The 16867-nt window shown below is 36.8% G+C and overlaps 2 protein-coding genes and 1 long non-coding RNA gene across 6 annotated transcripts; 1 reads left to right on the plus strand and 2 right to left on the minus strand.

Annotated features, from left to right (window-relative positions):
- Window positions 1-1003: 1003 nt before the first annotated feature.
- On the minus strand, window positions 1004-5726 carry LOC141718113 (uncharacterized). Of its 3 annotated transcripts, none has more exons than XM_074520480.1 (7): window positions 5596-5726; window positions 4896-5124; window positions 4592-4699; window positions 4345-4467; window positions 2674-2907; window positions 2424-2603; window positions 1004-1620 (listed from the first exon to the last, which is right to left on the minus strand). In XM_074520480.1, exons 5-7 carry the CDS (start codon window positions 2725-2727, stop codon window positions 1312-1314), a joined length of 543 nt encoding a protein of 180 aa, XP_074376581.1. In that variant the 5' UTR covers window positions 2728-2907; window positions 4345-4467; window positions 4592-4699; window positions 4896-5124; window positions 5596-5726; the 3' UTR covers window positions 1004-1311. The 3 variants fall into 3 exon arrangements, with proteins under 3 accessions (XP_074376581.1, XP_074376582.1, XP_074376583.1); XM_074520481.1 differs by having other exon boundaries at window positions 4896-5059; window positions 5596-5709; XM_074520482.1 differs by having other exon boundaries at window positions 4896-5076; window positions 5596-5698.
- Window positions 5727-10325: 4599 nt separating this feature from the next.
- LOC141716792 (uncharacterized) lies at window positions 10326-11061 on the minus strand. Of its 2 annotated transcripts, none has more exons than XR_012573357.1 (3): window positions 10852-11061; window positions 10513-10740; window positions 10326-10412 (listed from the first exon to the last, which is right to left on the minus strand). It is a non-coding gene; the product is annotated as an uncharacterized LOC141716792 (long non-coding RNA). The 2 variants fall into 2 exon arrangements; XR_012573358.1 differs by having other exon boundaries at window positions 10858-11060.
- A 3450-nt stretch (window positions 11062-14511) lies between these two features.
- On the plus strand, window positions 14512-16245 carry LOC141718677 (uncharacterized). The gene has a single exon (XM_074521056.1). The coding sequence runs from the start codon at window positions 14512-14514 to the stop codon at window positions 16243-16245; it is 1734 nt and encodes a 577-aa protein (XP_074377157.1).
- The last annotated feature ends 622 nt before the right edge of the window (window positions 16246-16867 follow it).

Genomic DNA, 16867 nt, shown 5'->3' on the forward strand with positions numbered 1-16867 from the left:
ATTACAGGTTGATGCCTAACTTTTACCCCACTTTTCAAATTATTGGCAGGAGAAATTTTACCTCAGATTTCAAATTATTGGCAGCAAGCCAAGGCTGCCAGATATCTGTCACTTGTGTAGCTAAACGAGTGAATTTCCTTTTCTTCTATATTCTACTTTTATAGAAGCATGGTTTGAGATTACGTTTAGCGATCCACAAATTTTTGAAATAAAATTTCCAATGTGCACCTAAATCGCTACAAGGTACATAACTCAGATTGTACATTGATTAGGAGGACACTGTATAGGACCCAGAATCTCAGTTTGTAAAATGTATCAGATCGATTTCAAAATCTAATTAAGGAGCCCTGTAACACTACAAGAAAATTCAAATCTAACAACAAAATTTCTATTAGCATGTCAGGGGAATCCGTTGGCAAAACAATCTGCCAACGGAATGACAACCGAAATGATCGGTTGGAGTTAACGTCGTTGGGAAATCAGTGCTAACAGAATTACTTTTCCTTAGTAATTTCACAACGGAATAACAACAGCATAATAACAGAATTCTCGGTTTTTATCCAGCGATAAACCAACTAATTTGGTAACGGAATATTTCATTGCTATCTTTAGTCACAGGATGACATCGAAATTTCCATTGATAAATTTTGGTAACAGAATATTTTGTTGCTATCTTTAGTAATAGAATGGCATCCAAATTTCCGTTGGTAAATTTTGGTAACAGAATATTTCATTACTATCTTTAGTAATAGAATGCCATCAAAATTTCCCCGCGTAGTTAAGTTTAATAGTTAAGTTTAATGACTATTTGCTAACAGATTATCCATTGTAAATTTAATAACAATGGCTTATCTATTGGATGACTTGCTAACAGAATATCTGTTGTTAAATTTAATAACAATTTAAATAACACATTTTTACCAATAGAATCCAAACAAAATTATGATTCTAATTTTATTTCCCTAAACCTGTACATATTCAACAAAGTACACATTCAACAAAAGATAACAAAGGATAGTTGTGTTTCATTAATAACAAACCATCATCTTGTATTATCATCTTGCAATACAAGATGAACAAATACAAGATGAGCAAAAAATAGCAGATGAGTATAATGTTCTCCAAAGTCTTACCATCTGCCCAAAAACTACACCATACCAATGTCAAATCCAAATGCAGAATTACCAAATTTAGTAGTTTTTAACTAGTACAAAATCATGCGTCCATATTTTAAATGCAACATAAATAGTCTAGGTCAAAATGCATAGTGAATATACTAAATCAAATACTAATTGCCATCATCTTGACCATCTAAATCAGCAGGGGAACGAGGAATCGGGCTAAATTAGACTCGATAATCGCGGCTAACTGATTTTCCACCGCTTTCATCCGTTCGTTCATTTCTGTTAGCTGGTGCTTAAGCTGTTGGTTTTCTTCTTCAGTGGCAAAAGATGAAGGGTAATGCATAGTCTTCGGCTTGTAGAAGATGCTTTGTGATGAACCAAGCCCATACACCCTATTCTTCTTATCAGGCCCTCCAACTGCTTTGAGAAATAGTGCATTTCTATCTACAGGCTCCCCAGATTTCTCTTGCTGCTCACAAAGTACTAAAAAAGTTTCCTGCATATAACAATATAAATGATCCTTGCATAACAATATAAATGATCCTTGGTTATTCCTGCTAACAATATATTAAATTTACAAAGAGGTTATTCTTTTTTTATAAGTCTGTCATTGTATTGACAACGGAAAAGTTACTATTAATTTTTCATAAAAATTTGACTAATTTTCCGAAAGGATGCTAAAATCCTCTTATATTAGCTACAAACATTACATTATAACTTGGTTTAAAACTGAGCTCCTGCCATCTTAATTATCAACTAAATAATTTCACTGATTCTATAGAAAGTTATTTGGGACTCTGGACTCAAACTTAGTTTCTCCGAAAATAACCAGTAAGCCGCATTTACACATTTTTAAGTATTTTATGGTGAATCAATAAACGTTACAGTATTAAAACAGTAAGCCAAATATAAACTGCATTACACATTTAAACATAAGAAATATAGCATATTAAAAATGCAACTTCTCTCGTAGTTCTATTTTTTAAGAACTAGGTGTAATTTACTAGACACAATTAACTTAATATCAGTTTAAGCAGTGATTCATATTTTCATAAAGTTAACTATTTACTACACACAATTAACTTATTTTCGTATACAATCGATTTAGTTAATTTGCTAATATAAGTCAAGAGTTGCCAGGTCCACGATAAGAATTATTTATATAAGCATAATCTAATGATGAAGGAATAATATTTTATATATAAATGAACAGCGAAGGAAAATAGGAAAAAAGCAAAAAAAAAAATGTGTTCACAGTTAAATTTACGAAGAAGAGACGGATTTATCAAAAGCACTCACATATATTTGTTGACTTTTTTTATCAACCCATACAACCTCAAATTCCTCGCCATTCTCGCCATCCTCGTCATCCAAGCCATTATCTTCAATATCGCCATTTGGGATATTTTTCTTCACATTTCTAGTATGTGTCATGTAGAACAACACATCAGCGGTAGGTTCTCGCTTATGTTGTATCTTCTGCAAAAAATAATTAGCAAAATTGAGAGCATAAAAAAATTCTACTTGAGCGTCAATAAAATACAGTTACCTGGCTGTTGTCCGGATTTGGTGGGACCACACTGTCCAGATTTGGAGGGAACATGCTGTCCAGATTTGGAGGGAACAGGTTGTCCAAATTTGGAGGGAACACGCTGTTTCAATTGAGTGGGAACACGCTGTCCAGATTCAGCTTTTGAAGGCTTTCCGGAAAGAGCTGTGGTACGGCCTGACCAGGATAAGACATTACATTTTCAGCACGACTCCTAAACCTTCTCATTTGTGGCTGTAATAAAGAAGATAACATAATACTTAATAAAATTGATTAATGAAAAGATTGCTTAATATAAAAAACAAAACACTGTTATACATCATGATATTCAATTGAGAACAATAGCATTTCATTAGACCAATAGCATAGTAACTGGTGTTTCATCTAAGTTGTCACAGAAATGCATATACATATATCGATAATCAGTCTTAAAGATATCTTGGAATTAACAGGACTGCTTATATGATATCTTGGAATCCTTCCACAAGTTGGAGCATTGTGTGCCAAGTACGGCTACAGTGGGTAACAAAGCAACAGAGGTAAAGATGCTAACTTAAAGATCACACAGAAAAACCATAACAATTAGTGAAACAAACACAAATTCGAACATGTGTTTATCATGATTTAAAATTCAGGATTTATCACCATATACTACTTAACAATACTTATAAACTCTGCATTTTGTTACAATCTTCTTGTTTGAGAAAACAAGCATCCACAAGGTAGGATTAAAAATATGCAATAATAGGGAGCCAAAATGACCGGTTGGTCACCACTTAAAACCTAATCGGTAACTCAAGCATGCGTTACCACTGTTAAAAACTACATGGAAAAAACACTTCAGGGAAAAAAGTTCATATAAATTCTTTGAAACATCTATTAAAAAATATACAACGGAAGTGACTAAAAATAATGAAAAGAAGAAATTGCTACTGGAAACAAAATATTCAACCTATGCAAAGAATGCTTAGCTATGCTCTCTAACGAAATGGGGAAAAAAAAGGTAACTACAGTCTTAGAACAACCTAATTAGTAATTCAGTAAAGAGTATTTTACGCGCAAAACTATTTTTCCCTTGTCTACCCCAAGCTTAGCCCCTGTAACTAACCAGTGACCAGGAATATCTTGAGGCCCCTTCGACATTTCTGTTGTATCAACTATTTTGGAAAATTTCCCAACTTGGATAGAACCATCAACCTTCTTATCATCCGTATTTCGTTCATTCACTAGTGACGACGATGAAGCACCATTAGACCTCTGTACACCAGAGATATTGGAAGGACTATGATCCCATACAGATCGACGTATCGTTCATTCACTAGTGACAACGTATCTCATGTATAATCAATGGCTAATTAATCAACAAACATGTGATTAAATAATCAAATATTTAACTCATAACAACTAGGTTAGTAAGAATACACCAGAATTCAAAGTCAGTCAGTCAAAGTCAAGTACACACTCTGCACAAAAGTTAAACTTCAGGTACACATTATCCACCGTTAATGCAAGTGACCCACAAGGCAACCTTTTAATGTGATGTAAGACAAACACACAGTATGCTAGAGATTAGATATACAAGACAAACACAACGTATGACCAATCCACAATTATATCAACAAATTTAGAAAAATACTCAGTATCCATGACAAATTCCAGATCGCGACTTACTTGGAAGGTGTCACTGGCTTTGTCAACGGTTGTCCTAGAGATCTGACTATTAGGAGCTGGTACGGCCTGACCAGAATGAATCATTACATTTTCAGCAGGGCTCCTAAACCTCATCATTTGTGGCTGTAATAAAGAAGATAACAAAATACTTAATAAAATTTATTAATGACAGATATTGCATAATATAAAAAACAAAACACTCTTAAGGGGGCCTATATACAAAAGTGCAATCCAGATCGTGACTTACTTGGAAGGTGTCACCGGCTTTGTCAACTGTTATCCTAGAGACCTGACTATTAGGAGCATCCTTCTTTCCAGTATTTGCACTTTGACTGCATTTCTTTTTATTCAAAATCTGCAATATTACAAAAACATCAATGCACCATACAAAACCTCTCAGGCGGATTGCAATGTAATTTAAAGTTTAATAAAAAGTATGCAATTCATAAAAGCATATAGTATGAAGTAGTGGTAATTCAAAGATACTAAATAAAAAGTAAAAGAAAAATTTGCTAATAATAAAACTTTACTAAAATCAGCTTTACACATACAAGTTGTGGTTCTACATCTGGCAATGATCTGGTGACATGACTATTAGGAGCAAAGCCATCCTCCTTGCCAATGATTGCACCCCCGCTGCATTTTTTTATTCACCAGAGCAAAAGCATCCTTACCATCACTTGGTTCTCCATTGCGTTTCTTAGGATTCGTAAACCTAGCAAAGCCAACACCCTTATTAACAATACCCTCATTAGGACTTCCATCATGACTCATAGGGTGCTGCAAATAGAGTAAATAAACATATATAAACAAACACAGAGAAAGTTAACATGTTCGATTAGCCAATTTATAAGCACAGAGAAACAATCTTGTTGCAAGTAAGTTTCTATCATAGGCACAAATGAAATAAGTTAACTAATAAGATGAATTAAACTTATAACAGAGAATCAGATGAATTAAACTTACACCAGTTGAGATACTTAAACAAATAACAGAGAAACAGAAGCAAGCAATGAAACGATAAGAAACTAATAGAAAGTAAAAGAAAAAAAGCATAATCGATGAAAATAACAGCAACAATTAATAGCAACTGAGTCAACTGAGTCAATAAATTGTTATTTTAGACACTTTCAATCAACTACACACATATATATATACTTATACATATAGTAACAAAATATAAGAAAGAGAAATGAAATCCCATGAATTGAATACACAAACATGAAAAGGAAATGAATATAAGATACATACATCTATAAGAGATGCCAATTTTTTCATCTTCATTCCAGCTTGATGAAAAACCCTAGTTTCTTGTCGCCGCCCCTTCACACATAGGAACCCTCGTTGCTGTCTAAAAACCCCAACCCAACAACTTATGTCCTGTATTTATATTTTTCATAATTATTATTTAAAATATAATATTAGATAACTTGTTACCTATACTTTGTAACATATTATATATAATATATTATTATAATATGTATGTATATGTATTAAATAGCTTACAATTATAATTGTAATATTATCACATATACTATGATAATTATATATGTATGAATAAAAATTATAATTATGAATAAAACTTACAATTATTCAGAAAAATCACTATAATCATCTTCACAATTGCTACTATCTTCCGTTTTTGAAGATCCGTCTTCTTCGGATTCATATTCCGTTTCTTCTTCCGGAGTATCATCACCATCATCCAAATCTACTTCAACTCCACTATCATCATTTACATGTGTAGGAATATCATCTATACTAATATCATTTAAATGTGTAGGGATATCATTTTGGAACGGCTCTTGATGTGATGTTGGGGTTTGAGGAAGTTCAATAAGTGATCGAGCCTTCACTTTGCATACAACTAGCCAATCAACCTTGTCTCGTCTAAGACTTGGATAGTTACAAAAATAAACTTGCATGGCCTGCATTGCTAGTACAAATGGTTCATACACACGCAATTTCTGTCTTTTATTGACCTCAACCATATTATAACATGGATGAACTTTTGTACCAACATTAAGTGTAGGATCGAACCATTCGCACTTAAACAAAATAGTTTTCTTCACTGGTGAGCGAGGATACTCGACAATTAAAATCTCTTTAATTATTCCAAAATAATCATTAAATGTCTCATTGTAATTCGATCATTTGATACATACTCCACTATTGAATGTCGATCTATCAGCCCCATATTCTCGAGTGTGAAATTTGTACCCATTCACATAGTAAATTGATACCGACTTAACTGAACGAAAAGGTCCAGATGAAATATCCCGAACATATTCATTTGGTACCAATAATGGATTTTGAGCCTAGAATCATTAGCGGTGACTATTAGCATACGAAAAAACAGTTAATATGCAGTTATCTAATACTATTTATAAAAGCAACAATTAACTTACATAATGTTTGAACCACATTGCAAAATCACTTTCCAAGCATCGATCAACTTCAACACTAGACATAAGTGGATTATGCTCCCGAAGTTGATTTATGAAAATCCTGATTACACAAAAAAAATCATATAACAAAACTAATATTCATTAATAGGGAGAGGTAAGTACGTATGCGATAATGACAAAATAATCATACTCGGTATATGGTGCAATCTCTGGACAGTTAAACAAGATGTAGTTGTGTGCCGCCATATATTCTCGATCATCAAGGTAACGAGTTCTTACACTCCCATGTGAACGTCCAGGATGAGAAAATATAGAAATATTTCCCTTAAAACTCTCCTCACCTCCATTTGGATCATTTCTGGGACTTTCAAAAGGATACATCCAACGATACTGTACAGGACCTGCAATGCGTGCTGCATATGGCTAGTGCACTAAAAGATGTTCCATGGAGTCGATCAATGCTGGTGGAAATATGCGCTCTAACTTGCAAAGCATAACAGGAATTTGTTCTTCAAGTCTTCGCATATCACTAACCCTCAAAGTAGTTGAAGTGAGATCCCTAAAAAAAAGGCTTAACTCTGTCACTGCCTCCCAAACATTATTTGGAAGAAATTCTCGAAAAGCAATGGGAAGAAGCCGTTGCATAAATACGTGACAATCATGACTTTTCATTCCAAATAACTTGTATTTCTTCATATTGATGCAACGTCCCATATTTGATACATATCCATCTGGAAATTTCAGATCTTTCAGCCATTCACACACTTTTTGTTTCTCTTTTTTATCTAAACTGTAACATGCTTTTGGATACTTTCCCGTCGACTCATCAATTACTAACTCGGTATCTGACAAATAGTTGCAATATCATCTCTTGCCTTTGAATTATCCTTGGTTTTTCCTTCAATGGCCATGATAGTGTTGAAGATATTTTCAAAGACATTTTTCTCAACATGCATAACGTCAAGATTATGTCTAATCGATAATGTTCTCCAATATGGCAAATCCCAAAAGATGTTTCTTTTTTTCCATCCACAGTTGTAAGATTTAATGACTCTAGCATTGTGTTCATTACTACCCAAATCAGTAACTTTCATTAAACCAAGGGACTCAATTTCTTGAAACACATCTTCACCTGTTCGCACTGGTGGGGCAACTTCAGTCACTATCTTTCCCTTTGTGAACCAGTTTTTATTCTTTCGGAATGGATGATTGGCTGGTAAAAACTTTCGATGATTATCAAACCATGTAGTCTTTCCACCACGGGAAAGATTATAAGCATTATGATCATGAGCACAATGAGGACAAGCTAAATGACCAACAGTTTTCCATCCAGACAACATAGAATAAGCAGGGAAGTCACTAATAGTCCACATCAATGCAGCTCGCATATGAAAATTTTGTTTAAGAGAATTATCCCATATCTTCACGCCAACTTCCCACAATATTTTCAACTCAGCAGTCAGTGGTTGAAGGAAACATCTATCTTCTGTTTTGGATTTTTGGGTCCGGGCACATGTACGGAAAGAAACAAATACTGTTCCTTTGAACACATCCACGGAGGTAAATTGTATGGAGTCACTATAATTGGCCAAGAAGAATATTGTCTGCCTGTTGCACCAAATAATTGAAACCCATCAGCAGAAAGTCCTAGTCTTACATTTCTCGTCTCTGAGGAAAATGAGGGATGTGCTCTATCAAATTGTTTCCACTCCTCTGAGTCTGAACAATGACGCATTACACCTTCTTCCTGATCATGTTCGGCATGCCATCTCATATGGGTTGCTGTTGTAGGTGAAGCATACAATCGTTGCAATCTCGGTGCCAATGGAAAATAGATCATCCTTTTAAAAGGCACTTTCTTTCTCTCTTTCTTGGATTTGTTAAGTCTTGTTTTGTATCTCGGATGTGAACAAAATTTACATGACTCCATGTTGATATCTTTACCCCCAATATATTATGCATCCATTAACACAACAATCAATATGCTCTGAAGGAAGCCCCAACTCTTCCATATACTTCTTCGTACTGTAAAAGCTATCAAGAAATGCATTATCTTGAGGCAAGATGCCTTTGAAGAACTGTGACGTCTGATCATAACATGCCTCTGACCAATGATGATCAGATTTTAAACTCAACATCTGAGCCATGGCAGACAACTGAGAAGTTTCACAACCTTCATATAACTCTCTTTATGAAGATTTCAAAATATCATACAACTTTTGTGCCTCTGCATTTGGAATTTCTGGATTAAAACTTGGACCAGCAGCATCCATCACCATGTTGTACATTAGGTTATCATCATCTCTTTCACCATTTCTATTGGAGTAATGTGGGGAGGATTGCTCTGCCCTTTGTCTAGAAACATATGGCTCTTCATGTCGATCCCACACATAATAATCTCTTACAAACCCTTTCTTCATTAAGTGCAATTTTACTGTCTCCGCATTCCAGAATTTGTCATTCTCACACTTGAAACATGGACACTGAATATTTGTTCCATTCATAGATTTTTCTCGAGATATAACATATTCCATAAAGCTTTCCAAGCCATTTACAAAAGCCGAAGTTAAATATCCTCCACTATCAATCCTTTGATACATCCAACCTCTATTATTATCCATGCTTAACTTTTAATAACCTAAAAAAAACATTCATAATTCAAATATTTATACATGTACATATTTTACTTTTGGAAAAGTGAGCATGGAATAAAAAAAGACAGCATGAATCGGGTTTACAGAACGCCCAATCTCCCATCCAAAAACTTGTTAAACTGATTTATTATAAAATTAAAATTGAAAAGCACAATACATTAACAACATAAAAAATATGTACTACTGTTAGAAAACTAGGAACTTAACTACTTTATTATCATCTATGCTTCGGGGGAGATATATATAGAAACAAAAACTTTACAAAACGTAGGACATGGCAAAACATTTTTAATTAAAATTAATTACAAGCTAACTACATAATGCAAACAAAATACTAGCTATCTGTGTTTAAGAATCTCAAAACACAAGTTAATTACCGAAAATAATAAAAATAAACTTACCTTAATATTTTCCAAAGAGATATGTTGTGATAATTTGTGAGGATCAGATCTTGAACAAGATGAGAAAAATAGTATGGAAGTAGATTGATTTTTGAATAAAAGTTAAGAAATGAGAGATGCAGCTCAACTACTGCTTTTACTAACGAGTAGGTTGTTAATATTAAATGCGAGCAATTTTAACCGATCTAGTTTTGTAACGACTTCGTAACGTAATACTAACGGAACATTCTTCGTTGGCACTTCCTTACTAATTCATTGCAATTTCGTTACTATTTCATTAGCAAATATCTGATAGTAATCTGTTGGCAGTTCCGTTGGTAGAATTGCGCAGGATCTTTTCCCGCTTATTTTACCAACAAAATTTTCCGTTGTTAAATATCTGTTACTGTTTCGTTGGGTCTTCGTTACTATTATATTGATTTTTTAATATTGTGAGTTCCGTTAGCAATTTGTTACTAATTTGCAACGGAATGATTTCTGTTATAAAATTCTGTTGGCATTATTGGAAACTCTTGTAGTGTCTGTGGACCACCGGATTGCCATTGATTATGATAATCTCTTGTAGATGATTGTCCTCCAATATTGCTGCCGCTTGGAAACTGCATCTGCCATTTTAAATTAAAATATACTCTATTATACAACTTATATATATATATATGAAATTATCGAAGAAATGCGAGTATAGTAAAGCATTAGGATACCCACTTGATAGTTGGAGTTGTGCTGAGGTGGATACATGTGAATTCCTTGCTGCACTTCACCGGCTTTCATGTAATTATTCCAGTATGCACTGTGCATGTCATGCGGCTTTACTGAACCCGGAGATTGAAGGTGAGTTTGGCTCAAAAGTTGCAAAGTTTCCGTCTCATTGTACCCATCTCTTCTTTGTGATTCCAATTGACTTAAACCCGATCCTTGCTGTTGAAGACTGAGCTGTAAATCCACACAATAGCAAAAGCATACAATGTCAAAACATGTACATGTCAACTTGAATTTAGATTCAACTTTTAATTATAATTCGAATAGAATGGCAAGAATATCTACATGTACCATAGGCCTCATGCCCCGGTTCTGCCAACTATTCATTGAATATCCAATTGAGGCTGAATGTTGATCCCTGATCCCATGCTTGTTGAGGCTGTGATCCTCTCCCGATTCCTTCTGCTTTGAGCCCGAACTACCCAAGCTCAAGTCAAGATTGTGATCCTGTTGATTACTAGAAGAAGTTTCTGCGTGGATGTTTAAAACATTTAATTAAATTGTACATAATTGAACTGGCGGATCAGAAATGATTGACTAATACTCTATTATGAATGTACCAATAGAATGAAGTTCAATTTCGTAAATGCTAGGATCAAAATTTGTAACGGCTTCCTTTCCGTTGCACTTAATTGCAGCTTTGTCATATGCCCTAATTATAAAAGATATCACAGAACAAATTTTAACAATCTTTGATAATATCGTATATATGTCCTAACAATTAAACTAATTAGGATCGCCAGGCAAGTAAGATAACAATGGAAATTATGCAAGTGTAATTGAACCACAAAAGTTTTGCAGTAATATTATGCAAATATTGCTTGCCCTGACAAAAAAAACTAAAATAAATATAAAAAATATAATGTCGAGATTGATCATTTAGGCCAAAAGTTTATAGTGTATATACAGTATTTAGTAGCAACTTCTTTGACGGATCGCAACCTAGACACACTAGTACTGTCATTATGCGTTTGGACATTTTAATACAATGCACAGGTTAGAGACGAAAACAGCCGATTTAATATATTCGATTCTCTTGAAAGGCCTCTACTAGTCTGCAACAAGTTTTAAGTTTGCTGCACTTCTGCAACTAGGGTTAGGTTGTGCAACATACACTTAAAATCAACTCATTTGACATTGAAATCTTCAAAAAGGCATAACTAGGTTGAGCGGCACAAAAAATACACTATTTCACAAGAGGGGTATTTCAAGGCAATACATAAATAAATTCAGTGGTGGAGCCAAAGAAAATTTTTAATGGTGGCAATATATACAAGAAAGTTGTCACAATTTGTAGGATCTACTGTTGCTAAGATTAATTGTTTTTGTCCGGGCAAGTGGCTCTGTAGGCCTCTCCTTAGATTCGTGATCATTTCGTAAGTCAGTAAAAAGACTATCCGAGATAGGAAATGTATATCTCACCTAATTGCAACTGTACATGGCCACAAGATCTCTGTTGTTATGCATATCTATGTATTTGAAAGTGCAAGCCTACAAGTCAGTAACTATTATAGGTTGCTATTATTATATAACTAGGTTACTCTATAAGAAAGGATCCTAAAATGCACATTCCTTTGCTCTACAAATTTGAGTGCCAGAATCTTTGAACTTGGTTTAGTATACAAACACTTATCATTAACAATTCTAAATTGACTTCTATGAAGGAAAAATTACAATCAGTTTTAGTCATAGCATCTTAAAAACACACAAGGTATATTAATGCATAAAGATCATGGAATAACATTGAACATCTTGCTATATCATAGTAAGGTACTTAAATATTTTTGTTCGTCTTAGGTAATTAGAAATAAGTTGCACAATCAAATTTAGTAAAAACTAAATATAAAAATAACTGAAAATGACCAACACATAAAATTATTAAGCGCGCCTAATTAAATGGACAAATGAACGTAACTAATGTACAAAAAATAGCATGTATTCAAATAAACAGCACCAATTAAAATATATGTATGCACCAATGTACACAAAGGGCAACTCAGAAAATTCTTGTATGATAGCTTTTTAACATGGTTTGGTCATAAAAATAATGACTTTCAGATTTTTTTCAACCGGAAATAATTATGTTATTATACTGAAAGTCCCAGATTCAAATGCCGTTGGTAACAAATTTAAATTAATATGTTATTAGTTATAAATAAAACATGTTTCTATTATACAACTATTATTATCAAGATATATAATAATAATTACACGTGTATTCATTACTCTAATAACAAAAAAAAATAAAAACTTCAAAATTAGATTTATTTAAAATTTTATATAAATGTAAATTTAAAATTTTTATTTTTACTAAAAACATATATATAAAAATTAATAAAATTAGTAAAAGTTTGAAATTTTATACAAAGACAATATTAATAAAAAAAATCATTAGTAAAAAGAATTTTTAGAGTCGATCTGCTTCTCTTATTCTGATTATGAGGGGCTCGATCCAGATCACAACTTGGCATTGGTGGTAACCCTTGATGTCGCAAACAACGAGGTAAAAAGAATTCTAGTTGACAATGGTTCATCTGCCAATATTGTATTCGAGCACACACTAAACAGGATGGAGCTCGGCCACCTCTGAATGGACCCCTGTCTCGAAGATCCCTTGTACGGATTTGGGAACACGATGATTCCAATCCGGGGCATCATTTATCTCCCCATCATCTTTGAGACAGCACCCCGACAGGTCTCTCATATGATGAAATTCTATGTGATAAGCGTAACCTCCTCATACAACATGATCCTTGGAAGGCCCACTATCACCAAGCTCAGGGCAATCCCCTCAACTATTCACTTAAAACTCAAATTCCCCACCCCGGGAGGTGTTGGAGAATTGAAATGAGACAGGGAGATGGCAGGGAGATGCGATGGTCAAGCACTTGTCATGGCAGAAACGGAACCGGAAAACCGGAAGAAAATAATGTCTCTACCAAGGGACAAAGAAGAAAGAAGCATCGAGAGCACCTTAGTAAAAGGGCCCGCTTGGATGTGAATATGATTGAGGACTCCGGATACAGCGTAACCAACGCTGATGCCCGGATTCAGAAATTTGTAGAGAACAAGGAGAAGACGAAGGTAGAACCTGCCCAACAGACAATCGAGGTAGATTTGGAACCCGGGAACCCCACCCGAAAAATTAAAATTGGCAAAGGCCTGGAAACCACATTCCAGAAGGAGCTCATCGATCTACTAAAGGAATACGCTGACGTGTTCGCTTGGTCCCCGGAAGACATGCCGGGGATTGATGAATCCGTAGCTATGCATAGCCTGGACGTAGATCCAAAGCAAAAACGAAGGAACTTTGCCCCTGAGAGACAGCAGGCAATTGACCAAGAAGTTGAAAAGTTGTTAAAGGCAGACATAATCTGTGAAATTAAGTATCCGGATTGGCTAGCAAACGTTGTGCTGGTCAAGAAACCCAATGGAAAATGGCGAATGTGCGTGGATTATACAAGCCTCAATTCAGCGTGTCCTAAAGTCTTCTACCCCCTGCCCAACATTGACCAGCTGATAGACGCAACCTCGGGCCATGTAATGCTAAGCTTCATGGATGCTTTCTCGGGATACAACCAGGTCAAGATGAATCCGGCAGACATTGCGAAAACGGCATTCATTACACACCGGGCTGTCTATGTTTTTGTTATGATGCCGTTTGGGTTAATCAACGCCGGGGCAACATACCAAAAAATGATGAATACCATCTTCCAAAATCAGCTGGGCAGGAACATGGAATCTTATGTTGACGACATGATCTCCAAGTCGGTCACAATCCCAGAGCACATCCAGGACCTCAGGGAGTGTTTCGACAATTTGAGGAAGTATAAAATGAAGCCGAACCCAGAGAAATGCGCGTTCGGGGTCCCCTCCGGGAAATTTCTTGGTTTTCTGGTCAGTGAATGAGGAATTGAAGCCAACCCAGAGAAGATCAAAGCTATAATGGAAATGACAGTCCCCCGGACTCAAAAGGACATTCAAAAGCTTGTAGGATGCCTAGTAGCCCTTCGAAGATTTATCCCAAAATTGGCAGAGAAATGCCTGTCTTTCTTCGAGCTGTTAAAAGGAGCCCATAACAAAAAACTGATCGACTGGACCCCGGATTGCCAAGCAGCGTTTGAGGAAGTCAAGCGACATCTGATGAACCCGCCTATTCTGTCAAAAGCAAAGCCCGGAGAGCCTCTTTATCTCTACATTGCAGCCGGGGAAAGAGCGGTATCTTCTGCACTCATCTGGGAGGAAAATGGTTCACAGAGCCCGGTATACTATATAAGTCAAGTCCTGAAAGACGCTGAAACCCGGTACCCAAACTTGGAAAAATTCGCACTGGCTCTTGTGCACTCGAGCAGGAAGCTAAGGCAATACTTCCAAGGCCGGGAAATCAGAGTAATCACAAATCAACCGCTTCACGAAATCATCCATAAGCCAGATGCTTCTGGAAGATTAGTCAATTGGGCGATTGAATTGAGCCAATTCAATGTCAAATTTATTCCGAGGACAGCTATAAATGCCCAGGCGCTGGCCGAATTCGTCATGGAATGCACCTTTCCGGATGTCCCGGAGACACCTAAACCCCAATCCGGAGAAGAAGAAGGGCCCAGCAACCGGGATCCTTGGACACTACATGTCGACGGTTCGGCTACAACCGAAAGGTCCGGAGCCGGCCTGATCCTTTCCAGCCCGGGCGGATTCACAATCCAGCAGGCCATAACCTTCGCCTTCAAAGCAATGAACAACCAGGCTGAATATGAAGCTCTACTCTCCGGACTCAGGTTAGCCAAATCCCTTGGAGTAAGGAGTTTAACCATTTATAGTGATTCTCAGATTGTGGTAAGGCAAACCAATGGTGAATATGTCGCAAAAGATCTCAAGTTGGCCCGGTATCAGGAGATGGTTAGGGCAATCCTGGAAACCATCCCGGACTCAACCATCTTGCAGATAAACAGAGAGGAAAATGTGAAGGCAGACGAACTGTCCAAGCTCGTCCAGAATACTTCAGATTTAAGCAGCTCGGTTTACTTCGAGGAGCTCGGAGCCCCCAGCATCGATCGGCCCGAGGTATTATGTATTAGTAGCCTGAATAACTGGATGACTCCTTACATAGCCTATCTTAAGGACGACACCCTTCCGGAAGACCAGAACAAAGCACGGTACCTCAAGTATAAGGCTTCTCGCTTCTTTTTGGAAGATAATCAGCTATACCGACGAACTTTCTCTGCCTCGACTTTAAAGTGCGTTGATCCGGATGAGGCAGATTATTGTCTCCGGGAGGTGCACGAGGGAATCTGCGGGGATCATTTAGCCGCTAAAGCTCTAGCCTACAAGGTCATCAGACAAGGCTACTATTGGCCCACAATCCACGCTGATTCAGTTGCCTATGTGAAGAAATGCAGCAAGTGCCAAAAGTTCAGCAATGTGCCGAAACAAGGTTCAAGCCTCCCCGGGTCCGTTCTCTCCCCGATCCCATTCGCTGTCTGGGGAATTGACATCATGGGCCCTTTCCCTCGAGCAAAAGGGGATCTTCGCTATGTTCTGGTAGCAATAGATTATATGACTAAGTGGGCGGAAGCCAAGGCTATGAGAATCATCAATCAGCAAGATTGCATCAAATTTGTGGATACGATTGTGATGAGGTTCGGGATCCCAATAGTTTTAATCTCAGACAATGGGCCGTAGTTCGTGGGTTCGGATTTTGAAGCCTATCTCAAAGAGCTCGGGATAAGGCACAGAAAAGCATCTGTGGCCCATCCACAAGGAAATGGGCAGGTCGAGGTCACAAACAGAACCATACTCCGGGGGCTGAAAAAAAGATTGAAAGACTCTAAAAAGAACTGGCCGGATGAACTCCCGAAGGTTTTATGGTCATACAGAACTACCTCCCGGACGGGAACCGGTGAGACTCCTTAAGCTTGCCTATGGTACCGAGGCCCGGTTACCGGTAGAAACCGGATCCCCCTGTCATAGAGTGGCCAACTTTGACGAGGTCTCCAACATAGAAGGCCTCAGAACCAACCTCGAACTCCTGAATGAAGTAAGAGATCGGGCCATAGAAAAAATGGAAAACTACAAGGAAAAAACAAAGCTTTACTTTGCAAAGAAGGCCAAGATAAGGGAATATGTGGCGGGAGATCTAGTGCTCCGGGACACCAAAGCCTCGGACCCAACTAATCAAGGGAAACTGCAGCCGAACTAGGAAGGCCCCTACATAGTCAAGGAAGTGTTCCGTCCGGGAACTTACAAGCTGAACTACCTCAGCGGAACCGAGGTCCCCAACACCTGGCACGGAACCCGGCAAAGG

Source organism: Apium graveolens, chromosome 4 (assembly GCF_009905375.1).
Source record: "Apium graveolens cultivar Ventura chromosome 4, ASM990537v1, whole genome shotgun sequence".
In the NCBI taxonomy this organism is placed as follows: domain Eukaryota; kingdom Viridiplantae; phylum Streptophyta; class Magnoliopsida; order Apiales; family Apiaceae; genus Apium; species Apium graveolens.

Excerpts from the sequence above, each read along its gene's own strand:
- LOC141718677 (XM_074521056.1), top strand. The coding sequence starts at position 14,512 with ATGGAAATGACAGTCCCCCGGACTCAAAAGGACATTCAAAAGCTTGTA.
- LOC141718113 (XM_074520480.1), bottom strand. The coding sequence starts at position 2,727 with ATGTTCCCTCCAAATCTGGACAGTGTGGTCCCACCAAATCCGGACAAC. Across the intron at positions 2,604-2,673 it reads CAAATCCGGACAACAGCCAG|AAGATACAACATAAGCGAGA; the intron begins GTAACTGTATTT and ends TATTTTTTGCAG. Across the intron at positions 1,621-2,423 it reads AAAAAAGTCAACAAATATAT|GAAACTTTTTTAGTACTTTG; the intron begins GTGAGTGCTTTT and ends TGTTATATGCAG.